Source organism: Carassius gibelio, chromosome A1 (assembly GCF_023724105.1).
Source record: "Carassius gibelio isolate Cgi1373 ecotype wild population from Czech Republic chromosome A1, carGib1.2-hapl.c, whole genome shotgun sequence".
Classification (NCBI taxonomy): Eukaryota; Metazoa; Chordata; class Actinopteri; order Cypriniformes; family Cyprinidae; genus Carassius; species Carassius gibelio.
In genome coordinates this window covers 29,903,427-29,931,110 of record NC_068371.1, presented here as the reverse complement: position 1 = coordinate 29,931,110, position 27,684 = coordinate 29,903,427, and the positions used below count along the sequence as shown (strand labels likewise).

Genomic DNA, 27,684 nt, shown 5'->3' with positions numbered 1-27,684 from the left:
GTTACACAAACTAGTCCGGTCATCCTTCTTTGCCCAGATGGTGCCAGGTCTGGTTGAAATGCTTTTGAAACTGCTTTTTCAAGGTAATAAATACATAAATAAATAATAAAGAAAAAGGGGAGGAAAAATAAATGAGGTGTATGGAATGATGTTTCTAATTTAGTTTTGCAAGACAATCAAGCTAAAAATATATTATTCTGTTATTTTCTAACATACAATTTTACTGACTCTTTGCCTGTTGCCTTTGCCTGAGACATTGTGGTTCCTAATTTCAGGTTAACTGTGGGTTTGCATAAGAAGATACAAATACTTTTTAATACTTTAATACTTTAACTGGTAACACTTTAGAATAAGGTTCCATTAGTTAATGTTAGTTAATTCATTAATTAACATGAATAAACAATGAACAATACATGTATTACTGTATTTATTCATCTTTGTTAACATTAGTTAATGAAGTTATTCATTGTTAGTTCATGCTTATTCAAAGTGCATTAACTAATGTTAACAAGCACATCTTTTGATTTGAATAATGCATTAATAAATGTTGAAAATAAGATAAACTAAGATTAATAAATGCTGTAGAAGGACTGTTCTTGCTTAGATTATATAAACTAAAGTAGTTAACTAGCATTAACTAATGGAATATTATTCTAAAATGTTACCCTCTAACTAAACTTGAGAAACCAGGAAGTCAGCAAATTCTAAGATGCAAAAAGTTTAAACCAAACAAACTTTTTTAATTTATTGTCCAAAAAAAAGTAGTAAATAATAACTAGAAGTTTCAATGCATTTTAGACTTTCTCTAATTTCATAATAAGAGCAAACTATTTAATAACTGATTGAAACAATTGTCAATTATTTGGCATGACTGGTAATGGACCAAATGGTTTAGTTTAATAGGCAGTTATTTTGAGTGACACATTTTTAGCACTCAAGTTAACTGCTATTCAAGTGCGTTTTAGCACATTTATCTCAAACTGACAGAGACTGTTGATGTTTCGACTGTTGTGTGCTTCTTAATATCTTTATGCTTCCTCGCATCTTCATCCTTCAGCAAGAAATGCAAAGAAGAATGTGGAAGTAAGCAACTGAAGTCTTGCACTGGTGGGTTTGTTTTGCCATGTCACCCTTAGTTTGAAGACTCGTCTAGACAAAGTGTGTTGTGAAACTGGGTTGCAGACACGCATTTGTCTTAACTAACGCTTTTCAATTAAATGGTGTTGCACAACATAAATACACACCAATAGTTGCTCGATCATACTCCAGTTTCTCCATCCAAGTTACTCAACAGTTAGTTCTGAGGATGATGATGTCTTGAAACGAGGAGGGACGTAGATGAATGATAAAAGTTGAAACAGTGCTCCGCTTCTACTAATGTTGCTAATGCAGCCAGATGATGAACACGATGCATGTGGACATAGTAGCGCTGACTGCCATCATTCTTTGCTTCCCTTTGCTCACAATATGTGCCCCACTGTAAGTACATTCATTTTTTTAAACCTCTGAAAAGGTGGTTTCTGAAATTCCTGAAAATGCTCCTATTGATAGACAAAAGTAAATCTTAATTATTGATTTCCTCAGGTATATTCTGTCGGCTCCTAATATGCTGAGGGTGGGTTCCTCAGAGAACGTGTTTGTGGAGGCTCAGGATTACTCTGGAGGAGACGTGAAAGTGAGGATCACAGTGAAGAATCACCCGAAGAAGAACCTGGATATACTGTCTAAATCAGTGACACTGACTACAGCCAACAATTTCCAGATCCTTACAGATATAAAGGTGAGAGTGCAGTAATGACTTTTTTTTTTTTTTTTTTTTTTTATAATTCAGACTGATTGTCTGTTGTACAGATTCCTGATGATCAGAACTTCTTCTCTGACGATCCTCTGGAGAAGCAGTATGTGTATCTACAAGCTCAGTTTCCATCAGTCACTCTGGAGAAAGTGGTCCTGCTCTCATTCCAGACTGGATATATATTTATCCAAACAGACAAACCCATCTACACACCTGCTAGCACAGGTACCATTTAGGTTTATTTTAGGCATGGGTCACAATGCTTTTTAATTGGCTTATAAAATTAAAGTATTTAAAATGGTTTAAAACAAATTGTGTTGAAGCATTCAGTACTGGATATTCTAATTAAACATTTTAATTATAATTTATACTAATTTCTGTAACAATAAAAACAAGAAAGAATCACACACACATTAACAGAGTCCTTTTCATTACAGAGAGGATGCAGAAAACGTGATATATTTCTCAGCTGTGTAAAAATGATTTTTAAAGAAGATGTATGTTTGCTGTCACCATGCAGTCCCATTACGACAATAGGATACATGCATAAAGATTTACATAAAATAAAGCTGTAGTGCACATATTATGTAACAAATGATGTAACAAATTATTAATTTTTTTCCAGTTAATTACAGGATCTTCTCCTTAACTCCTGATCAACACCCATTTGATGGAAGCTCCATCTCGTTTGATATCATGGTATGGAAATTAATGCGGTATATTCAAGCAAAGATGGAATTAATTAATAAAGGATTTTTACTTAAGCAGTAATTAAAGCCATTACTAGAGAAGCTAAGTAATAATAAAAAAAAAAAAAAAAAACACACAATTTCAGTCAAAGATTTCAGCTCTCATTTACTGCAAATATTTTCAGTTGGTAAAATTTCGGTGCATCAATACATTAAATAACTAAACCATCTTGTATACAGTAACAAGCACCAGAATTATCCCGTCACTGGCAAAAAAATAAATAAATAAAATAATAATAACTTTTACTGTTTACCAAGAATCCTCAAGGCATCACACTGAACAGAGATCAATTCCAGCCAAGGCAAGGAATCTTGACCAAAAACTATGCATTACCTGAACTTGCCAGGTTTGTTTATTGCTGAAGTGCACCATTCAGTCATAATGCAAGTGTTCTATGTTAGTAAGATGCTTTTGTTTTCTGCACATTCTGTTTTGAAGCTCTGGGGTTTGGAAGTTGATCGCAAGGTACACAAAGACACCACAAAAGAACTTCACCACTGAGTTTGAAGTTATGGAATATGGTACGTTTACTGTCTCTGGAGAACAAATGATGTTGGAAAAGTAGAAATACTGAAGAATGGCTGTCATTTGTTGTAATTTTTGTAGTGCTGCCGAGCTTTGAAGTGACCTTAAATCCACGCAAACCATTCTTCTCTGTGAATGAGAACTCTCTGATAGTAGACATATCAGCTAAGTACGATAAATGTATTTATCTTTGACTGTGCATACTACTACAATTTAGTACGCTAATATTAGTAACTGTGACCACACTGGTTATTTGAAGATATATTACAGGGGATGTTCTCAAATGTTTGATAGATATATTTGTTTCTTTAGGTACCTGTTTGGTAATAAGGTGAGTGGAACTGCATTTGTGGTGTTTGGTGTGATAGACAATGAGAAGAAGATCAGCATTGCTGCTTCACTGCAAAGGGTTCAGGTGAGTTCAGACAGAGCTGTGCTTTATAACTTTACTAATTATAATCCCACATGATGCACAACTTCATTTGGAGACCAAGGGCATTGCTTGCATGTTTGTGGTTCAACATAACTGCTGTTTCATTGTGAATTTATGCCTTTTTTGTGTGTTTTACAGTCCTAAAGAAAAAATAAATAAATAAAAATGCATTAAAACATTTTTATTAAATAAACCATTTATAAAATGTGTAAATTGTATCATTGTATTTATGAATTTTATAAAACTAAAATTATGATGTAATTGCAGGGTGTTTATTACAATTTTACATCTCTAGTCTAATTATAGTATAAAATAAATTAAGAAAAAATATTTTTATCTAAAAAATAGTTAAAAAATGTTTAAAATATCATTTTATAAAATAACAAAAACTACTTTACATGGAGTTGATGTCGCCATTTGTCTCTCTGTAGATATCTGATGGAGAAGGAGAGGCAGAGCTAAAAATACAAATGATCAAGGTGAACTTCCCAGACATCCAGCAGCTAGTTGGGAAATCCCTCTACATTTCAGCCAGTGTTTTAACAGAAACTGGTAAGAGCCAGACTGAAGTGAGAGTCTGTGTAGAGTTGCCGGAAGGTTTTTATGTTTAAGCAGCTCTAAAGGAGAAATATGTCTGATGACTGTGTTTGTGTGCGTGTTTCAGGCAGTGAAATGGTAGAAGCGCATAAGAATGGCATTCAGATTGTGACGTCACCGTACACCATTCTCTTCAAAAGAACACCACACTTCTTCAAACCTGGGATGCCTTTTGATGTCTCAGTATGAAAAAAAATTACTGAACATTTAAGAATGGGATCATAGTCCCCTCTACTGAACTACGATACATGTTGATATTGGTTAAATATGATGATATTCTTTTTTTACATTTCTTATTAAGGTCTATGTAACAAATCCTGACCAAACACCTGCTAAAAATGTGGATGTGGAGGTCAATCCTGGAGGAGTCAGTGGTCGAACAAGAGCCAATGGCATTGCGAAAGTTACTGTCAACACTCCGCAAGGATCTTCCACACTGGAAATCACTGTAAGTCGTGAGCTTGAATGAAACATCTTAAAGTCTTGATTGGTTTTTGAAATTTTGCAAACCAACAAAATCAATATGTTTATGTTCAGGCAAAGACCAAAGATCCACAATTAAGTGATCAACAGCAGGCAGAGAAGAAGATGACGGCTCAGGCCTACATTCCCAAAGGAGGCTCCAAAAACTACCTGCACATCGGCATTGATGCTGCAGAGCTGCAGATCGGTGATCAGATGAAAGTCAATCTGAATCTAGGAAACAGCCCTGGAGTGAAAAATCAGGATTTCACCTACATGGTGAGGAACACATGACACAGTTATCGCTCATGTGCTACTTTGTGCATCTTTGTTGTTTCATAAAATTTGTATTTTTTACCTTTATTTATGGATGAATTTATATTCACACTTCTGCAAGCTCTATGGACATTTTTTTGAAAACCTACACCAATTCTGGAGTGTGACTTACTGCGCATATCAATCTCTCCACCTACAAATTGGAAACTTGACCACTGACCATTAACCATTTTGTCTGATTGTTGGGCAACGTGAGAAAAAATCCAAGATGCTGCCTGTTTGTCTCTAATAGTGTTAAATGTTCATCATTTTAGCACAGCATTTTTTTTTTCCTTTTTGTGGATTAAATATTAAGTTTTTCAGAGTTTTATTGATTTATATAGATTAGGTTACAATAACTGTATTTGTGCCAGTTAAATATCATTTGAATTTTCAGAGAACCCTACTTTTTCGGAGTCCTCCTAGACCATTTGTCTAATTTTAACAAAAATATAACCACATCATACTCAGACCATGCCAACAACACATTTTGGTGATTAATCAAACCATTCGTAAATAACACACAAATTTAACGAAGAACGAAAGTGGATGTAAAGTTGCTTCTCTGCAAATCTTTACTGTATTCAGACCTAACTTGGTGTGTGTTATAAAGACCATGACCGGGGTTACTTGCACGGTTTTGGCATAGCGTCACCTAGCGGTCAGAAGATTTGTAAAATGTTTAGATTTGTAATGCTGGCCATTTTTGGCATCTGCCATTTTAAAGTTTAATAAATAAATTAATATAAAAAAAATAATAATAATAATAACTATAATGCAATTACAAAACATCCCAAAAACCTTTTGATCAGTTTTGCATATTGTCATGGAACTGGAAGATTCCTTGAATCATCCCAAGAACATTGATTATTCCAAGTAAGCCATTATCGGCCACCTTTACTCTCCGGCATTTTTATTTTCTTTGAAAACATACGTGAAAACTAAAAGCTATATTAATATCAAACTTTATTTCGTAGCAATGCCACATTACACTGACCACAGCACATCAATTTGGAAACAGCGCCACATATTGGTCAAAATGATTAACCATGAAATCATATTGCTAGTGGTTGCATATGATGGTTTTAGTCAGAACGGCTGAAAAACTCATCAGTCTTGAAATACTCATTGCTGCAGTTGGTCTGATGTACCCTGCCATGCTTCCCTCCTTGTTTGCGTCTGTTGTGCTTGGCTCCTTAATTGCTGATTTGTATTTTATTTTTTATATATTCAATTGTACCTAACTATGCTTTCAAATGTGTAGCTGGCGGAGTCAATATAGTTGACTCTAAAAACTATTAAAACCATTAAAACCATTTAGTTACTAAAATAACTATGATGAAATTAAGACTATATAGCTGAGAAAAACAAATAAACTTTCTAAACAAAATAAAATGTGTGTATATATATATATATATATATATATATATATATATATATATATATATATATATATATATATATATATATATATATATATATATATATATTAATGTAATTCATGCTGCCTTTATTTGTCATTATTCCCACAGATCTTAAGTAAAGGTCAGATTGTTCAAGTGAAAAGGTTTAAGTTGACCGGACAATCTCTAGTGACTCTGTCTCTGCCTGTAACCAAAGACATGTTGCCGTCCTTCCGCTTCGTGGCTTATTACCATGTGGACCCATCTGAGGTGGTGTCTGATTCAGTCTGGGTCGACATGAAGGACACGTGCATGGGAACGGTAAGTGAACCCAGAAACCATGAGCATGATGAGTGCATGTAGAAACCATCAGCATTTATGTGCATGTACTTACTGCTTTTAATCACAGCTCAAAGTTGAGGTGAAGGACCCGCGACAATATGGCCCAGAAGATCACATCAGCTTGAAAATCACTGGAGATCCTGGAGCTAAAGTTGGGCTGGTTGCTGTAGATAAGGGTGTCTATGTCCTTAACAACAAGAACAGACTGACTCAGACTAAGGTCATTAACCTTACAATAGATTTAGTAGTTTCAGATTTACTTAAAATGACCTGGTCTCTTGTTGCTGTAGATCTGGGACGTCATAGAGAAGCATGACACCGGCTGTACAGCAGGAGGTGGGAGGGACAGTATGGGGGTTTTCACTGATGCAGGTCTGATGTTTGAGTCCAACAATGCAGGAGGAACCAACACCAGAACAAGTACCTGAACAGTTAATTTAACTGGAACTGAAGTGTCAGTGTTGTCATGCTCTGCATTCCCAAACACATCTGTCATGTTCTTGTAGATATTCAGTGTCTTGCCCCATCTAAGAGAAAACGCAGAGCAAAGAGTCTTCTGCAGGTCACCACTACATTGGGTAAGGAAGCTGTTTATAAAACTGAAATTTTCATTATGGCTAAGTCTGATTTATCAAATTGTTCTCAGCATCTCAGCTCACATTAAACACTGCTCCATATGAACTCTTCTCTGCATCTGCTCTGAGTCTGAGTTGTTTGTAACCCGCACCATCCATGATCCAAAACTTTTAATGAGAAGCCCTTATAAACAAAAGAGAAGCTTTTAAGGGCTTTCTGCAGTTTTGCATCAAAATAAATGTTTGATGGTTTAGTATTTGAAAAAAAAAATAAGTTGTGTAGCCCTTTTCGTGCTGTTTCTCTCCTTCTGTCTTTTCAGTTGGTCAGTACTCTGGAGATCTGAAGACGTGCTGTGTGGACGGACTTCAAGATAATTATCTCGGCTACACCTGTGAAAGGCGGAGTATATTCATCAGTGATGGAGATGAATGTGTTGAGGCCTTCCTGCACTGCTGCAGGGAGCTGCAACACCACCAGGCTGAATTCGCAGACGATGAGATTTTACTGGCCCGCAGTGAGATTTCTGCCTCATTTTCAAAATACATTCTCACAGCTCTCAAACACAGTGATTTCAGCAAGAGAATTATCCACCTACCTACAGTAACTCTCAAGTGCTTGCTTCTATTGGTTTTTTAAGCTAAATGGCATTAACGTTTAATTACAGTTGTAAAGTTTGAGAGCGCTTTTGGGTTTATTACAGCTACAATATTATGGTCACAAATTCTCATTTTATTACATATCAACAGAATAAACTTATCAGTAGTATGATAACAGATTTTTTTTTATCATTCTGATATACTGATTTGCTGCTCATGAAACATTTCTGATTCTGCAGAAAACATTTGTGCTGCCAAATATTTTTATGGAAACTGTTAAACTTTTTTATTTTTAAGGATTATTTGATAAATAGAAAGTTCAAAAGAACTTCAGTTATTTTGAAACAAATATTTTGTGACATTTTAACTTTTTACTGTCACATTTGATCTAGTTAATGCATCCTTGCTGAATTTGTTTCAGGAAAAAAATTGTTAACTTAAAAACTGTCAATCGCAAACCTTTGAATAGTAGTGCACACTAGTCGGTTTCTTGTTCAGGTGAAGAAGATGACTTTGATGAGGAACTAGGTGATGTGACGGTACGCACACAGTTTCCTGAAAGCTGGCTTTGGGAGGACATCGATCTTCCTCCCTGCCCACAAAACCAGTTGTGGTGAGAAAATGTTTTATATTTTAATTTACAAATAAACTTTTTGTGAGAACCAAGATGTTTTTTCTACAAGTTGGCAGTACTGAAAATTTTTATCAGCTATAAATATGAACTTTGAATAAATAGTGTGCATTAATACTTGTTCGAAAAATCTTGGAGGGACTGGCTGTAGATGTTGAAGAAATTTGACCATGACAGTGTCTTGGTTTTTGTCTAGTGCTGAAACATCGTACTTAAATGAATTACCCCTTAAACACTCCATTACAACCTGGCAGATCACAGCCATCAGCCTGTCCAAGAACCTTGGTAAATAGACACTCTTGTTCATTTGTTATGTGATAATATTTGTTGTTCTTTGACCCTCCCTCTGTTTCTCTGCAGGAATGTGTGTGGCTGATCCTTTTGAGATTACTGTTAAGAAAATTTTTTTTATCGATCTGAAGATGCCTTATTCAGCAGTGCGCAATGAACAACTGGAAATAAAGGCTGTTCTTCACAATTACAGCAATCAGAAGTTGAAAGTATGTGCAGTTTACTGGCACGGTACATTGTACTAATTTTTATTTATTTTTTTTTAAAGTAAAATGTAAGAATATATTTGGTATTATTAGTAGTATTGACTACAGTTAACATTTACTGAACGGAAGCAACAAGGGTTTAATTGAAAATCCAGATCATGCTTTACAAAAATTGCAAATATGATAAATCAACTTTTGAGGAAAGGTTAAATTTACAGCAGCAGACTGTACAGTACAGTTTTTCCACATGCTAAAGATCTTTTGTCTTATACCAGACGGTGAAAATTAGATTTAAGACATCAGAGGGTATTTGCAGCAGTGTCAGGAAAAAACCGAAAGAATGGATAACTGTTTCTGTTGGCCCCATGTCCTCCATATCCGTCCCTTTCATCATCATCCCCATGGAGCTGGAAAAACAGTGGATTGAAGCTCAAGCATACAGCTTGAGCTCGGAACACAAAGACATCATTAGAAAAACTCTGAAGGTGGTGGTGAGTCTGCCTTGTCAACATTTAGAATTGATCTGCAGTATTACATACCTCCCCAGTCTAGGGATGGGAACAAAAAAAAAAAAAAAAAGATATATAAAAATTGAGGGAGGTTTTTCCCCTTCTACTGACACACGCACACAACAGTGTAATTAATGTGGAAACAGAATAGGATTTATTAAACACAACGAAGCAAACATAACTTCAGAAGGGGTCCAGGCCAACATAAACTAACTCCCAAAAACAACCTAACTAACCTGCAAAATAAAAAAAACAAGATACGAAAGATTACTTTAACAGTTTTTAAACAGGAGAAAAAGCTAAATAAATGGCAACCACCTCCGTACAGCTTCCCATGAAAACAAAATAACCCTTGGTTCTAACAACAAAAGAAAATAAATCACGTTTGGGCTGAATAAATCCTCCCACAAGAGGACTAATATACATTCTTCAACAAACTTCTAATCACAACAAATCAACTACAAACACTAGTAAAATCAGAATGTACTCTCACTCCAAGTCTCCACACTCCAGACATCTCAGCTGTGCCTTTTGTCTCCAAGCATTTTCTCTAGTGGGCCAATCAGGATAGGGCAGTCATCAGCAAAATTGATATCCAGCTGTTAGTCCTTAACAGCACTTGAGAGGTTGAGAGATAGAGAGAGAGAGAGAGAGAGAGAGCGCACAAGGCACATACACAAAGGAGACACGCCCACTGAAGTAGGGACGTAACAATTAATCATGCACTGTCCTCACTCACTTTATTTTTAGATTTTCAATGCATCCACAAAGTTTAATTTGTATCCGTCTTTCTTTCAGCCTGAAGGTGTGCTAACCGAAGTCAAAGAGAGAATTGTGGAGATTAACCCATCCCAGCATCCAGGTGCAGCCTCTTTAGAAAAATTGAATATGCAGCGAAAATGTTTGCAAATGACAGCTAAAATCCTCTTCAAACATCCTATGTTCTTATGACTGAACAGGTGGCTTGCAATTCGTGCCTGTGAGGAGCGACATCCCAATCCGAATGGTTCCAAACACCCCTGCTTCCAGAGTGATCACAGTTATAGGTGAAAATCTAATTGTACTGTTCTTATCTGAGGCATACAGGAACCTGTGAAATCCATATATTTTTTTTTTTTTTTTTTTGCAAAACTCCATTAGTATTTTTGTTTGAATTTAGTTTTGTTTTTATTGCTGTTTGAATTCCATTTGAATTGTTACATTTAAATAATCAAAACGCACGTCTAATTAATTGATATCATGAAAATTTACTAAAAGTTAAACTAAAGAAAACAATTATGGCCCTGTGTAATACTCACCCTCACCCCCACTCCAACTTGCATATTTTTTTCTAGATTACATTACAACGATTACATTACTTTAAATCACGATTAATCAAATTATGGGCTGTGATTAATCGCAATTAATCGCATTGTTATGCACAAAACTAATAATTCATTGAAAGGAGGGTATTGTGCAGTTTTTCCATTTAAGAGGCCTTTCACACTGGGCTCGTTTTTGCTGCTGTCTGAGCCCGAGCATCGCCTGCAACGTTGGTCTGCTTTCACACTCAATAGTTGTATCAAACTCAGGTGCGTTTGCAGTCACCTTACGTCATCGCAAACGCACACGGAAAACGCCTGGAGAACACAACGTGACTAAGCATAGTTGTAATTTTTGTGTTATTTTGGTGCTATTATGCACAGCATAATAATTAATTTTAATTATTTAATTTTAATTAATTTAATTTTGACTTTTAGGAGTGTGTGGAATCAACCTCGGCTATCTCGTGTGTTGAGGAAACAATGATATCGACAGTGTTACTTTACTTCCTGAACAACTGTGCTCCCGAATCCGCATTGCTTTCACACGAACCGCGCTAAAGTTCGGGAGCAACCGAACTCGGACCACCTTCTCCAGGTAGTCTCAGGTTCGGTACCCCCGGTGCGCACCAGGGTCCGATGACAGCGTTCACATTAGCAATTTTTCATGTGAACCGTGCCCTGTTCAGCACTAAACTGCCACTGTGAAAGCCCCCTCAAAGTAGGCCTACTGCTACACTGTATGAACAAAAGTGTAATAACATTTGTTTTGCAAACAATTTAAACACACAAGGTTCATTTTACGGAAGTGTTCCTCTTACATAATAGCAGTTAAAATATTTATTGTAGCCTAAATCTCAACTAATAACATTAATGTAATAAAATGAAATATAAACAAGCTATTTGTTATTACAAGGACATACATTTTTTTTATAGAAAATATTTTATAGTTTGTTATAGAAAAACAAGTTATGGTCAGAGTCCAGAGCCTCGATCATAACATTATAACAGGCACCTTTCTATTAGAGACCTGTATGATCGTGGGGTCCATTGCAGCAGAGTGCGCCGCAGGACAACAAAAGAGCGGGTAGAGACGTGTATGTGGGATGCGGGAGAATTATTAATGTGTGCTCACACTAGGCAATCTTAACCGTGCCGGAGTGAGTTTGACCCCCAAAGCCTGGTTCGTTTGACTAGTGTGATCACGCCATTTATCAATTCCTGGCTCGGTTGGAAGAGGTGGAGCTGGAGTGCAGATCTTTGTAGATCTTCGCTGGTGTCCAGATCTTCTGATATGTGCTGCATTTTTTCATGAATATTTCTGAGCAGCAACAGTGATAGATATGTAAATCAATATATTGTGAGAGGGAAGTGTGTAACCCTGTCCCATACAACTCAAAATAATAAACCACAAAGTTAACAAAATGATTCACTCCACTGTGTTGAGTTAGAGCGCTTCTCTGCTGTCTTCACGTGCTATCGGAAACTTCCTATTTCCAACCTATAAAGTCATGATTACGAACTTGTTGCATTCTTTTCTGTTAAAAATAACAGTGGACAGTGGTTTGTGAATGTTGATGCTTAGCCTAAATAATTTGATCAGGAGCATCTCCTCCTGTGACCCATGATTTGTCTGTATGTGTATTCAGTGCCAGTGAGCAGTGGACATTCGTAATAATAAAAAACTGTGTTAATCAATTAATGCGTCACCGTAATATTAATGCAATATTAACTTGTTAACTTGCCCAGGCCTAATTTAATTTAATTATTGCTAACAATTTCATGTTAGTAATTAAAAAGAATGTTTTATCACTATAAAAAAATGTAATAATGTTTTCAAAAAATCTGAATTCAGAAATTCTCGGTTATCTATATTAACCGTGATTTGGTGATTTTGTATTTATTTATTTATTATCAAAAATTGTGGTCAAGAAAGGAGTAGTAAAATATTAACAATTTAATTAACCTTTGAATAGTAATCAAACAAAAATGTTTCAGAATTCCTTTTATTTTTTATTTGACAATCAAAGTGCTGAGAGAAGCGTCTGCTTAGGATCATTGATGGGTGGTTACACTTTATGTCTTAAGAGACCCTTTTAGCCTTTTGTCATTTGCATATAAATTACAAACCTGGCCCCACCGTCGACATTTATATGATTGCTAAAGTTAAATGGTTGTACCACTATCAAGAAAAGGCTAGACAGATCAGCTCTCTATGGTCTCCCCAGCGAACTTCAACCACATTCCAAAGAGGAGTAAATGACCCTCGTGCCAGGCACCAATGGCCTGACTAGACCAGTGGTCTGCATTCATAATTTCAATACAACACACACACATATAAACACACACATATAAAGACTTTTTCTTTATTTTAGACTATAATCAATCAGTTACAAATGTATCTGATATATGCATGTGTTGTCTGTATGTTTCCCTATTACATTAGACTAGATACCACTGTTTATATGTATTTGATAAGCTCCAAATGTTACAGTGAAACCAGATAAAAATTTCTCCTACACACGAAAAGTATGCTTCTCTTCATTTGCGTTTGAGTCCAATCTTCTGACAATTTTCAGCAACTTTGTTGATTCACTTCGGAGCAGTCAACCCATGGATGAATAATCCTAACAGGATTCAACAGGAATCTACACATTATACATGCACCAAGACACTTTACAGAACCAATGCAAGTAACCGCTTGTTAACTATTTAGATATGCTTCTTGGCTTTGACCTCTTTTAATTAAGGTGATGTGATTCTTTGACGGTTCTTAACAGGTTGTGATTAGCTGATGATTAAATAGTACTATTACGCTCTACTCTGTTGCGCATGAGCGCTACCTCTCTCCATAGTGTGTTCTCTCTCTCTCTCTCTCTCTCTATCCATGCTTTCCTTGCATTGGAATCTATGTTTAATGTGTGTATGTCAGATGTTTCTTGTACTCCCGTAGTGTAGTTTAATAAACATCCATATGTATTCACACTTGTCGGTGTCAATATGATGCACAAAACCCAATCACAGTCAAGTACCTTTCATTTGCAGGTGAGGAGATAACGCGCACAATCGAGCAGGCTATCAGTGGGAATATTATGGGTGAGCTCATTGTCCAGCCCAATGGATGTGGAGAGCAGAACATGATCCTGATGACTCTGCCTGTCATTGCCACTCATTACCTAGACAGCACAAATCAGTGGGAGACTATTGGCATGGAGCGCCGAAATGAAGCCATCAATCATATCAAAACAGGTCAGCTGACCGCCCTCAGCATCACCTTTAAATGAATGTTGTCCCAGTGGTTAAATTGAGTGCAGATTATCCACCGCTGTCATTCATTTGTTGTTCTGGTCAAGGTTATCAGCAAGAGTTGAAGTTCCGTAAAGCTGATGGGTCATATGGTATCTGGTTACATGTACCGAGTAGCACATGGTGAGATAATGCAGATTATTTAAAGATAATGATTGTTTGTCTTTCTTGCCTGTTTCTTGTGTTTTAATCAATTTGCTCTTCTCGTTTGCATCCATTTACAGGCTGACAGCATATGTAGCTAAAGTGTTTGCCATGGCCAATGATTTGATAGTCATAGAGGAAAATGTGATCTGCAGCGCTCTCAAGTGGCTGGCCACAAATAAACAGCTGGCAGATGGCACATTTAAAGAAGATGCCCCAGTGTATCAGAGTGAGATGGTTGTAAGTAAAATTAGGTTTTATTAGGTTTTGTTTTTTTTTTGTGCAAAATTTTCCTTCAAATATCAAGCATGGCTGTCAGATCCATTGCACTCTGGTGGTTGTTTTCTAATTTTTTTGTTTGTTCCAAAAAAAATTTTTTTAGATATTGGCTAGTTTTTGTTTGGTTCAGGGGTAAAAAAAAAACGGTTAAAAAAACCCTCAAAATTAGTTTCCCCCTTGTGTGCAATCATGACCCCCTTCCATCGATTGGTCAACCAAATATAAGCCTGTGACATCAGTTTGTTCACCAAAATAATAGCCTTCTCCAGCAATATCAATATATCATCTTTCTTCTGTGCAACCTAATGCGTTTCACAGAATTATTTGTTTCGGAATTATTAATCAGCACCCAGGCTGTTTTAATTTGCTTTGCATTTCTAATGGTGAAGCTGTCCATAGAGGAGCAGATGTGAAGCACAGAAAAAAAAAAAAAAAAAAAAAAAAAAAAAAAAAAGGATAGCCTGTGGTAAATTTCATTCATTATTTAGTCACTGAAGTCTGTCATTGTGTTTTTATGCAAGTGCCTCCACATCTGTAGAAAGCCAAGTGCATGACATCGTTTTGTAGCTGTTCACGATTCCCTTGTTTGTCCTGAACGGTTAAACTGCCTGCTGTTCTTCAGAAAAATCCTTCGGCTCCCACAAATTCTGTGGTTTTTCAGCATTTTTGTGTATTTGAACCCTTTTCAACAGTGACTGTACACTGTAAACCCTAATGTTGCCTTGACTTAAAAAATCAAGTAATGTTGACTAAACATTATGAGTTAATTTAACTAATTTAACTTAAAAATGCATAAACTTAAGATTTCAAGTGTTGTGAGCTCAAAATCATGAGTAATCCTTTCGAAAAACTCAACGTCACTCTGTTCTTCCTTTAACGTGATTGGCCATGGGAGAAATTCTGCCTAGCAACAAGAGAACAAAAGCACTGATTGGTGGGTTACAAAATTCGTCCTTTTGGTCTGTTTGGTTGCTGAACTACAATTCAAGAGGAAGTTTTTCTTTGTGTACTATGTTCGGTGACTAAAATTATGTAGATATAAAGTTGTTTTGCATGATTTCTACTGGTGAAATATGTTAATTTAAATCCTTTGAACAAATGATTTTGAGATGATTATTGAAACAACAACTTAAGTATTTGATGAAGTGGCCCAATTGTTTTTCTTTGAGCGAAAGAACATGGCAGCTAAAGTTACTGCTTAACTCGTTAGATCGAAAACCCTTAAGTTGAATGAACTAAATTGATTGAGTAAACTCATTGCCTAAATTTAATTGAGTAATGGAGTCCCCCAAAACTTACATATTTAATTTTATTTAACTTGACAGTTTTGTAGACTGTACACTGAAAACCCTAATAAGTTGACTGAACTAAATTGATTGAGTAAACTCGTTGCCTCAATTTAATTGAGTAATGGAGTCCCCCAAAACTTACATATTTAATTTTATTTAACTTGACAGTTTTGTAGACTGTACACTGAAAACCCTAATAAGTTGACTGAACTAAATTGATTGAGTAAACTCGTTGCCTCAATTTAATTGAGTAATGGAGTCTCCCAAAACTTACATATTTAAGTTTATTTAACTTGAAGGTTTTGTAGATTGTACTTAAATCACTCAGTTCACCAAACTTGATGCTAATTTAATGTACTTAAACAATTATGTTCACTTAACTTGGTACTAATTTCAAGTGTACTTATATATTTAAGTTAACTCAACATGTAAATTTAACTGAAAATGATGTTCTTATTTTTGACAGCACACTGAAGTAAAACAAATAATAGCATATTTAAACTTTGACCTTTTGACAAACTGTCACAATATTTATGAAAATACAGTAAACCTTATACTGCACTCTAAAAAAAAAAAGTATTTTTATGTCTTTGCAGACATTGAAAAGACATCCACTGAGGAGAGAATGTTTTTATGATGTCTTTTTTTATGTTTTTTATGTCTTCTGTACATCCGATATAGATGTTCACATATCCTCCTTACAAGGTTCTGTGACTTTATTTCTGTCAGACATCTAGAGAAGCTCTTATTGAGAATTAATAGAGGTTTAAATGTGCATACTTGATTCATTTGAAGTCACCATTGTGGTGGAAAATGTTTGGTTTAGTTGGGATCTTGGTCCAGATACTTCTTATTGTTCGCTTGTCTCTTGCTGCTATAACAATATATTTTAAAATGCTGTGTTTGTGGCGAAGAAAGACAAAGTTTAAAAGAGCTCAGGTGTTATCAGCTCTTTGTTGGTGTTAGCTTGTCTCTTGCTGCTGTAACTTGTGTGTTGTAAAACACTGTTCCTGTGGCAAAGAGAGTTGAGATGTAACATACACATATCTTGCTTGTAATGGTGACTAATTATAGTAAAATAAAATGTATTGCTGCAACTATGGAAATACTTTTATGGATATAAACTTTGTAGATAAAACAATGTACTTCCTTTTAGAAAACCGATCATGTCGTCACAAACAGACATCAAGATTTTGGATATGCATCACATCAGTGGTGACAATCAGAACAAAAAAGGCTGGAAAATAAGGAGGAGTTTGTGCTATGGAGCTCTTTTGTTTGTCACAATTATTGTGATGCATATGCTAAATCTAGAAGTATGTGTGTGTGAGTACTTGATTGATTCTTTTACTCAAATTATTTCAAACACATTCATTTCGTCCATCTTTAAAATAAGTATTTTACTCCTGGTGTCTGTTAAAAATATCAAACAAAACTTATTTTATGATCTCAAATACATATTTTGTGATGACTTTCTCATCAACAAAAAACATCAAATAACACCTGAGCTCATTTAAATTTTTTCACCACAAAAACAGCGTTTTAAAATACACCAATACAGCAGCAAGAGACAAATTAACTCAAGAAGTAACTGAACCAAGATCCCAACTAAACCAAACACTTTCCACCACAATGGTGACTTCAAATGAATCATGTATCAACATTTAAACCTCTGAGGGATTTCGGTAGTCTACAAAACCGTCAAGTTAAATAAACTTAAATATGTAAGTTTTGGGAGACTCCATTACTCAATTAAATTGAGGCAACAAGTTTACTCAATAAATTTAGTTCAGTCAACTTATTAGGGTTTTCAGTGTATGATTTTGAGATCCATCTTTTCACTGAGGGAATCATATGCAACTAGGCTATTAAAGAAGGTTCAAATGCTCACTGATTCTCCAGAAGGAAACACAATGCATTAAGAGCTGGGGGTTAAAATTAAACGAGAACAATTTAATGCAAACAAATTGAGAGATTCAAAAGCACTAAGCTTACTTTTTCATGTCAAGAATGACAGGTTGGATACAACAGACTTTTTTTCGGAGGTGCAATTTTCACATAACTTCATTTTATTTTAGGCATAACTTTTATTAGGAAGTGGTAATTTTGATTTTATTCTTAAAATAGTATGCCTAGAACTGTGGTAAGCCTTACTATGATTTTACAAAGGCGTCTATGAATAGACATTGGCTGTGTTGTTGAATTGTAAATGTGTTTTGGCAATATGTTGGTATAAAATCTTAAAATAAAATAGTTACCTTCCAAGGGCTGTTTATGCACAGAATCTAAAATGTCAAGTAGAGTAAAGAAAGGGAAAAGAAAGAATGATAGTTAAAAGTGGTGAAGGGGGCACAAATGTATCAAATCAGTAAATCAGAAATCGTGAACATGATTGTTCGAGGAAGGCTGGATGTTCCTCACAGCAAAATCGCACTAACTCCAATTCCGTCCATGTTTTGACTTCAGCAAATTCAGCAGAACACTTTTCATGAGTCCAATATCCACGCAGCACATTAACGCAGATAACGGCCCACCACTAATAATTATACAACATCTTATTCAGTATATGTCAATTCCAGGGTAATGTACGTGGGAAAGATGCTGATGCCTCTCTAACTGCATTCGTCCTGATTGCCATGCAAGAGGGGAGCAAAATCTGTGCTGAATCTGTAAGTGTGATTCCTGGAAACTCTACTATATGCCATCTTCATCTCGAGCACGTCTCACTAAATCTCTCTCTCTATAATAGAATCTTCAGAGCAGTATGAAAAAAGCTGTTGATTACCTTCTGCTGAGAGTTCACAGTCTAAGAAGTACTTATGCTGTTGCTATGACTTCTTATGCTTTGGCCAATGTTGGAAAACTCAATAAAGACATCTTGAAGAGTTATTCCACCGCAAGCAAAGGTCAGTAACGTTAAAGTCTGTCAAAAAACAAAAGCAAATGTCCAGTAGCATGGAATGTGAGACTGAATACAGTTGAGGTCACTTCTCCATGGCAAAAGCTTATGTTCTCCCAGATAATAGTACCAGGTTTGTAATAGTTAACTAAAATTGAATCACGAGGAAAAAAAAAAAAAAAAAAATATATATATATATATATATATATATATATATATATATATATATATATATATATATATATATACTTTCAGCTAGTTGCCAGTGAAAAAAAATCTTAAATGCATGTTTGATGTTTTATTGCAAATAACATAAATGCTCAAATAAAAAAATGCCATTTGTCAGTGGGTTTTCCAACAAACTGTTTTGCTTGTACCCACTTTTAGATGGAATATTTTGGCCAGTTCCAGGGCAGCATTATCACTCTCTAGAGGCCACAGGTTATGCAGTGCTTTCCCTTGTGATGGCAAAGGATTTTGAGAGTGCTGGACTGGCAGTGCGTTGGCTTGGAAAGCAACAAACTCGCTATGGGGGTTACGGCACAACGCAGGTATTTAAAGTGACAAACTAAGAAATAATGTGGACTGATTTATTTATATACTTTACAACTTATATTTTCTCCTAATTTTGTTCTATCTTCTGGGTTATTTTACTTAACTCTTTCCCCGCCATTGACAGAATTTTCCAAGTTTCTGTGTTTTCACTGGTGTATGGTAAGAGGCGCTACTATGCATCTTCTGAAAGAGTACTGAACATCTGTATCAAAACATGGTGAAGAAGAAGTAGAAACAAGTGGTCGCATGTGTAAGCAGATGCATATGTAAAATAACGTGACCATCAAACATTAATCATTATATAAATCAAAACTGCCTTATGTTACCAAATTAAATGACCAGGGCCATCCTTAGTCAGGTGACACTGGTGCAATCGCACCAGGCCCCATGGAGAGTGCAGTTTTGAGTGCAAACAAACTTATCTTCCTATCTTCACACTCGTATGTAGACTTCCAATTGTAATAATCACATTAGTTAACCAAAACACATCATACTTGTGGAGACCGCATGGTCTCCATCATTAGCATGAAATGCATAACTAGCACACGCGACACACAGATGTAACTTGAAGCGAATTTTTACACAACTCATTAAACACTTTAAACTCTCCTTTACATTCATCATAACTCTCTGACATGTCAAGAGCATATTCTTCTAACATTAATGTGTACCCTACCTGATGAGGGGAGATAAAAGTATAAATAATAGACATAACACAGAGCCGCTGCTGCTTCAAGTCTGTGTATTGTTTGATCTGCGCACGCACGCGCCCCCTCCCCAAGCAGGCGAACACTCCCAAAGGGAAAAACAATCAAACACTGATCGATTGAGCAGGGAACATCAATCGTCAATGTAATAAACACAGTGTAAAATACATTTGAGAAAGACATTCTCTCATCTTGACACACATAACATTTCACATATTATTTACTATTTTATCTCTATTTTGTGTGACCGCCACACGTGTTGATGGAAGCGATCTATTCCATTGGTGTTTTTTTTTCATCATTCTGAATCTGATCTGTACCTAGCCTTTAAAAAATATGCCATTTTCATTTAATACATTAAGTGTCAAGTGTTAATAAAAACAGAATGCATGAAGCTAGACTTAAACAGGTTTTGTTTAAAAGCAGAGGCTCTGATCTTTCTTTTAACATATTGCATAAATAAATATGTATAGAACAAAATATTCTGGGGGCCATGAAAACTTTGTTTAAAAAATGCTGGCTGTGGCTGGCAAACTTTTTTTTGTAATGAAACATCACTTTAGACATTGTCACCCTGACTGAGAAATCCTCTGTACGCTCTCAATCTAAGTGTGAAATGCAAATTAGATATTTGTTTATTTTGTGTTCCATGTCAGAAAATCATATGGGTTCCACATTTTCTGAATTATAATTGCCATGCTAAAAGCTTAGTGTTAAAAGTAATGGGAGCTGAATACAGCAGCACTGAGAGGAAAATCACTGGTGTGATGTCTGCTGGACAACTGTTTTCATAAAAAAAAGAAATTAATAAAATTAATAGAAAATAAAATTGCCTTGATATTTTTGTCTAATTACCTGTCTGTTTAGGCAACAATCATGGTCTTCCAAGCCATGGCCGAGTACCGCATTCAGGTTAAGAAGGCAGACATTAATTTGAACCTGGAGGTGGCTGTGGAGGAGAGAAAAGAGAAAACCAGAATCGCTTTTACATCATCTAACTTTTACATTTCACGAACAGACAAGGTCTGGAAATATTAAAGAATGTTTGCACACTTAATACTGACAAACAGACTAACTCTGACATTTTGTTTGGATTAACTGATTCACTTAAAAGTGTGTTTTCTTGTCTGTCTGCTTTGTGGACTGAATGCCACAGTTTAACATTACAAGGAGTTTCAATATCACGGCTCAAGGTGCTGGGGTGGCCATGCTCTCGGTGAGTATTCATGAACGCGCTCATGATATCTTCACCAGCATGTTGTTCTGTGTTTAAGAGCTCCTGCCCTTTCCTCTCAGGTCTTTTCTGTGTTTTATGCTCTGCCTGAAGAAAAAGACTATGTCTGTAATGTGTTTGATCTCAGTGTGCAGATGAAGAAAGAGTCTGCAGGTAGGGTTCATCAGGAGAACGAGACCTGAGTGTAATTCAAATGGCTTTGTTGTAAATAAGGTTGAATTATGATGTCATATTTTTGTATGTAGTATCTTATAATGGAGCCTCTGAAAGCTACATGATAACCATTGAATACATGTGAGTATACAACTATTTTAACTTTAACACAACACTTAACTTTAACACTTTGCACAAAGGGAAGCTGTGATGTACACTGAAAAAAGTAGTAAGTAAATTTACTTAATTTTTATTTGGCAATTTTGCACAAGCATTTTTCAAGTAAATTTAACACATTTGGAAATTAAGTAAATCTACTTAACTAAGTTAAGTAAAAAAAATAAAAATAATAATAAGTACATTTTATTGAGTAAAATTTAATTAAATAATATTAAATTAATGCATTTAGCAGACACTTTTATCCAAAGCAACTTACAGTGCATTCAGCCTAACAATTTTCACCTATCATGTGTTCCCGGGGAATCGAACACACAAACCTTGCGCTTTCTAATGCAATGTTCTACCACTGAGCTACAGGAATACTTCAAGATTTTGTCAAAAATAAGTGCAAATTTCACTTACTTACTTTTTTATTTTGGAAAAGTTTTTACTCTAACAATAAACCCGAAACCGATATTCTAGAAATTTCTAAATGTAAAATAATTTTTTTCAAAACAGTTTTATCAAATGAGGGTAAATAAGTCTCTCACTTCTGTCCCTTTAAACCAGTTTACAGCAAAGACAGCATGAAGGACTGATGCACATGATAAATATTCTGCAATTAAGAAAAAAGAGAAAAGAAATAGCACTGTAAAACCCGATAAGTAAACTTTACTCAAACCGTTTGAGTAAATAGATTGCCTTGATTTAAACCATGTAAGTTTTAAAACTTTGCATTTAAGTAATTAAGTGATTAACTAAGTGCTGATTGAGAATTAATGATGAACAGCTGCTGTTAACAAACAGAATCACTGAAGAAAAGAGAAACACAAGAACTACTACAACTGACTTCAGACACAGCCTTAGATGAAATCAACTGAAATAAAATACATGAAATCTCTCAAGATCTGATTAAACAACCCACAAACAGCATCAGCAGCTCCACTTATTAATAACCAGACTGACTTTATTTCTGTCAGACGTCTACAGAAGATCTTATTGAGAATGAACTAAGGTTTAGATGTTGATTTATTGTTTCATTTGAAGTAACCATGTTAGAGATCAGTGTCTGCTTTAGTTGGGCTCTTGACCCTTGATTTTTGTCTTAGTCTTTTCTCTGGCTGTTATAACCATGTGTTTCTGAAACATATTTGTTGTAATCCAAAAGCCCAGAAGAAATATCATCAGGTGTTAACCTGTACCTAGGTGTAGGTTGCTATACTTTATATTGGTGACGATAATCATCAATTATTGATCTGTATGGAGTCTAAAGAAGTAGGTGTTGTGTAATTAGTAGAAGTGATTCTATTCTAGTGAAAGTGACATTAAGAGCCAGTGATTCTGTGATTATCAGTTAATATAAAAATGACTTTCTAAACATTTTGTACACATACATTTGTCTTCTATGCCAGTAGTTCGTCAAACACAGACATCAATAATCAGAATATTAACCTCTACAATGGTGACGAAAAAAACATGCTGCAATGCATGCTGGGTACTATTGTAGTACAAAACTCATCCATGGCTCCCAGCATGCTCTGCAGCATTTTTTTAATGGTCACCATTGTTGAGGTTCATATTCTGATTATTGATGTCTTTGTGTGACTGTTTGACAGCGTAGAAGACCCCACTGTTTTTTGAAAAGTTGTTCATATTAACTGGTTATCCCAGAAGCACTTGCTCTTAGAATCACTTTTACTATAATCAAATTACACAACACTTATTTCATCAGAGAATAGACTCCGTACAGTTCAATAATTGATGATTATCATCGCCAATATAAAGTATAGCAACCTACACCTAGGTACAAGTTAACACCTGATGACATTTCTTCTGGGCTCTTGAGTTACAACAACTGTGTTTTAGAAACACACGGTTATAACAGCCAGAGAAAAGACTAAGACAGAAATCAAGGGTCAAGAGCCCAACTAAAGCAAACACTGATCTCTAACATGGTTACTTCAAATGAAACAATAGATCAACATCTAAACCTTAGTTCATTCTCAATAAGATCTTCTGTAGACGTCTGACAGAAATAAAGTCAGTCTGGTTATTAATAAGTGGAGCTGGTGATGCTGTTTGTGGGGTTGTTTAATCAGATCTTGAGAGATTTCATGTATTTTATTTCAGTTGATTTCATCTAAGTCTGTGTCTGAAGTCAGTTGTAGTAGTTCTTGTGTTTCTCTTTTCTTCAGTGATTCTGTTTGTTAACAGCAGCTGTTCATCACTAATTCTCAATCAGCACTTAGTTAATCAATTAATTACTTAAATGCAAAGTTTTAAAACTTACATGGTTTAAATCAAGGCAATCTGTTTACTCAAACGGTTTGAGTAAAGTTTACTTATCGGATTTTACAGTGCTATTTCTTTTGTCTGTTTTCTTAATTGCAGAATATTTATCATGTGCATCCAGTCCTTCGTGCTGTCTTTGCTGTAAACTGGTTTAAAGGGACAGAAGTGAGAGACTTATTTACCCTCATTTGATAAAACTGTTTTGAAAAAAATTATTTTACATTTAGAAATTTCTAGAATATCTGTTTCGGGTTTATTGTTAGTGTAAAAACTTTTCCAAAATAAAAAAGTAAGTAAGTGAAATTTGCACTTATTTTTCACAAAATCTTGAAGTGTTCCTGTAGCTCAGTGGCAGAATATTGCATTAGAAAGCGCAAGGTTTGTGTGTTAGATTCCCCGGGAACACATGACAGGTGAAAATTGTTAGCCTGAATGCACTGTAAGTCTTTTTGGATAAAAGTGTCTGCTAAATACATTAATTTAATATTATTTAATTAAATGTTACTCAACAAAATGTACTTATTATTATTTTTATTTTTTTACTTAACTTAGTTAAGTAGATTTACTTAATTTCCAAATGTGTTAAATTTACTTGAAAAATGCTTGTGCAAAAACTTGCCAAATAAAAATTAAGTAAATTTACTTATTACTTTTTTCAGTGTATGATGGTACACTTTAACCCATCCTGCAAATAGATAACTGATAGATTATAACATCATATTCATCCTTCTTTGCAGTTTCAAAGACCCATTAAGAAGCTCAACCATGTCTATTTTGGACATTGGCCTGCTGACAGGGTTCAAAGTGGATGAACAAGATCTTTCAAAGGTAAATAAATGGCATAAAGGATCGTGAAAGTTTAGACACGTTCAATTGACTTTTAAATTTGAATTTAAATTTAAATTTTATTAACACAATGGATATTTGATATTCTGCTATCACATCTGTTTTTCTCTTATGATTTGGCCTACAGCTATCCACTGGTAAGGATAAGTACATTCAGAGCTTTGAGTTGAACAAAGAGCTGTCAGAACGAGGATCTCTTATCATCTACTTAGATAAGGTACACTTCCACTATACCCATATGTCTTGTGTTTTTATGTTTATTTTTGCATGCTGTGTATACTGTATGCTACTGTTGTTTTGTTTTTTTGTTGTTTTATTGGGTGAATTGCTGTTTGGTGTGGTGATTGCTCATGATAATAACGTTTATACTTGATGTCCCATTAGGTTTCTAATAAAGAGAAGGAAAGGGTTGTCTTCAGAATGCACAAGATCAATAACGTGGGAATGCTGCAGCCCGCCGGAGTCACTGTGTACGAGTACAACTCTCCAGGTGTGTGGTGTAACATTTGCCAACACATATTTATCTAGAGGACTAGAAAATAAATGTATCTAACTATTTATTCAGTAGATTTCACAATATACACAAATATTCACATCTTAGCAGTCGATTCTGTGATAAATCACTGTCAGTTGCTTAAAACAACTCAAGAATAAAGAACAAAATTGTGCTTGTGTTCCAATGAAGTAGAAAGTAATTGGCAATTTTCCCTTATGCAAACGGAAAAGCTTTTTGAAGAATACAAATACATCCGATTTAACATTTTGACAAATTCTACTGTCATATTTATTCTGACCTGCACATTTTGACAGATAAGCGTTGCGTGAAGTTTTACCATCCTTATAAGAAAGATGGATCTCTGAACAGACTCTGCCATGAGGACCTGTGCCAGTGTGCTGAAGGTTTGTACACATAAATTACAAGATTACAAAATACTTAAAAAGTGTCATTTTCCCCCATGAGAAAAACAAGTGAAATATCTTAACAGAGAACTGCAGTTTGCAAAAGAATGAACAAAAAGATGACAGTAAACGTGAAGATAAGGCCTGTGAACCTGGAGTGGAGTACGGTAAACACCCTGAATGCTTGTTGTTGTACATCTTGTACAGAAGTCTTGTTTTCCTAATGAAGACCCAGTAAGGGACATTTCTTGCAATGGCAGTGTTATGTACTGTAGACGATCGTGTAATGCATTTGTCTTGCAGTTTATAAAACCAGGGTGTTGGAAATGAACTTCTCATTGCATGCAGACATCTATAACATGACAATAGAGCAAGTGCTGAAGGAAGGTATGAGTTGCAGTTTTCCTTCTGATTAACTGTGGCAGTAGCAAAAGATGGGCATGAAAGATGCTGTGTAATCTGTGAATCATGACTCTAGATTGTGACTGGTCTATTGCAATGGCTTTATCTTGTGTCTTTGTTTTTAGGCTCTGATCCAGGTGTGGAAGGAAATATGAGATCATTCTTAGCTCATCCATTCTGTAGACATTTTCTGAAATTTGAAAAAGGCCAGACATACCTGATCATGGGCCAAACCTTAACCCTTCCAAGGATTGGCGGAAAGTACGACATTCAGTATGGATTATGTGGAAATTGGCTAATCTTGTAGTTTAGTGTATTTTGAGTATAACTCTTATTATATATCTGCTGTATGGATACTCCTAATGAAAAACGTTCTCACTCTTCTCAATCGTCTCAGGTTAAGGTACCACTTGGGCGAAGACACCTGGATCGAATACTGGCCAACAGAGCAGGAGAGCCAGACAGCAAAATATAAAGCAAAGTATAATGGCATCACCGCACTGGCCGAAAATCTCATTCAATTTGGATGCACCACTTAAAGATTTTCATGAGCTTAAAATTAATTTACAGCTCTATACCATCCTTGAAGCCACATCTTTGCTTTTAATTCTATTATGTTGTCTGATTTATAAATATTTGCTTACTTTTGTTCTTTTAAGGTTCATGCAGTATATTCAATTCACTTAAATGGGTTCAACCTAAGGTCTGTCAAGTGAAAAATAATCATTCCAAGCTATTTGTCAAATAAACTTTGCAAACATAAAACATTCTTTATTTTGGATTCTTTGCATAACAAAAAAAAAAAAAGAAATTTCCAAACCTTACCAGAGAATTAATTGAAAAAAAAAGCAAAAACCCTAAGCAGATTACTGCAGTGATACTATACAGTTTCTGAGACTATAATAAGACATTATAAATGCATTTAGCAGGTTGATCATGCACTAAAATAAGGATTTGATGGAACTTAAGTACCAACAAAATGGCAAAGAGTGAGGTGACCACTTTTCTTCTTTCAGCTGGTTGATTTTTTATTTTATTTTTTTAAAGGCAGTTATATAGTTTAATTAATTTAACAATATTTATCTGGTTATATTCAAAGCTCACTTGCATTTGATGGATGGGGTAACAAGGTTTCAGTGAAAGTGTTTAGGAGTAAAAAATAAATGAGAAAGTTTATGTCACTAATAAAGAATTCTGGGCCTGTTGCTAGAGAGTAAAGGGAAAACTTCATCGGAATCTGTTTGTTTGTTTATTCACCTATTAATTTATTTTATTTTTTATATGTTTATTTATTATGTATCTTCTGGACCCTTGCAGTAAAATTACAATCTTTACAGCATGCAAGATCCATTATAAAAATAAAAATAAAAAAAGTTCAATAGCTTAAATAAAACCATCTGAAATACTGAGAAGTTTTCCAGCCCAACTGATCAATAGAAGAGCAGCAGATTTACCAAAGGTTGCATTTGCACAACAGGTCATTGACGGGAAATCTCACCACAGTGAACTTTACCACAGACAGCCCCACCGTATTCTCTTTTCTGATCAAAGGACCCCTTTAGATTGACAGAGACATGACCTATATGAATTCACAGCCCATTCTCATGATGATCCAAACATATAACTCTGTTAGCATCCACTCAAATGAATGATATTCTAGTGGATGCTTTAAAGTAGGAAATATTGATCAGCTGAAAAAAAAATGCCTCTGAAATTGGCCTAATTTGACAGTTTTAAAGAACTAAAAACCCATTTTAAAGGAGGAAATACCTTAAATAATGCACTTA

General features: G+C 35.2%; 1 protein-coding gene across 1 annotated transcript; it reads left to right on the top strand.

Moving 5' to 3' along the window:
- The first annotated feature begins 1,250 nt into the window (after nucleotides 1-1,250).
- Nucleotides 1,251-26,662, top strand: LOC128018177 (complement C3-like). Its single transcript, XM_052603533.1, has 41 exons — nucleotides 1,251-1,479; nucleotides 1,585-1,780; nucleotides 1,852-2,020; nucleotides 2,421-2,494; nucleotides 2,803-2,891; nucleotides 2,984-3,066; nucleotides 3,152-3,239; nucleotides 3,383-3,485; nucleotides 3,935-4,055; nucleotides 4,168-4,283; nucleotides 4,402-4,548; nucleotides 4,638-4,841; nucleotides 6,410-6,601; nucleotides 6,690-6,842; nucleotides 6,913-7,042; nucleotides 7,129-7,200; nucleotides 7,518-7,712; nucleotides 8,293-8,407; nucleotides 8,622-8,710; nucleotides 8,786-8,925; nucleotides 9,198-9,413; nucleotides 10,230-10,293; nucleotides 10,391-10,477; nucleotides 13,778-13,981; nucleotides 14,086-14,161; nucleotides 14,263-14,422; nucleotides 18,330-18,419; nucleotides 18,500-18,656; nucleotides 19,037-19,200; nucleotides 20,779-20,934; nucleotides 21,068-21,127; nucleotides 21,208-21,298; nucleotides 21,391-21,439; nucleotides 24,487-24,577; nucleotides 24,723-24,812; nucleotides 24,980-25,085; nucleotides 25,406-25,495; nucleotides 25,582-25,662; nucleotides 25,799-25,882; nucleotides 26,023-26,158; nucleotides 26,295-26,662. The coding sequence occupies exons 1-41, from the start codon at nucleotides 1,397-1,399 to the stop codon at nucleotides 26,434-26,436; spliced, it is 4,953 nt and encodes a 1,650-aa protein (XP_052459493.1). The 5' UTR covers nucleotides 1,251-1,396; the 3' UTR covers nucleotides 26,437-26,662.
- Nucleotides 26,663-27,684: the final 1,022 nt, after the last annotated feature.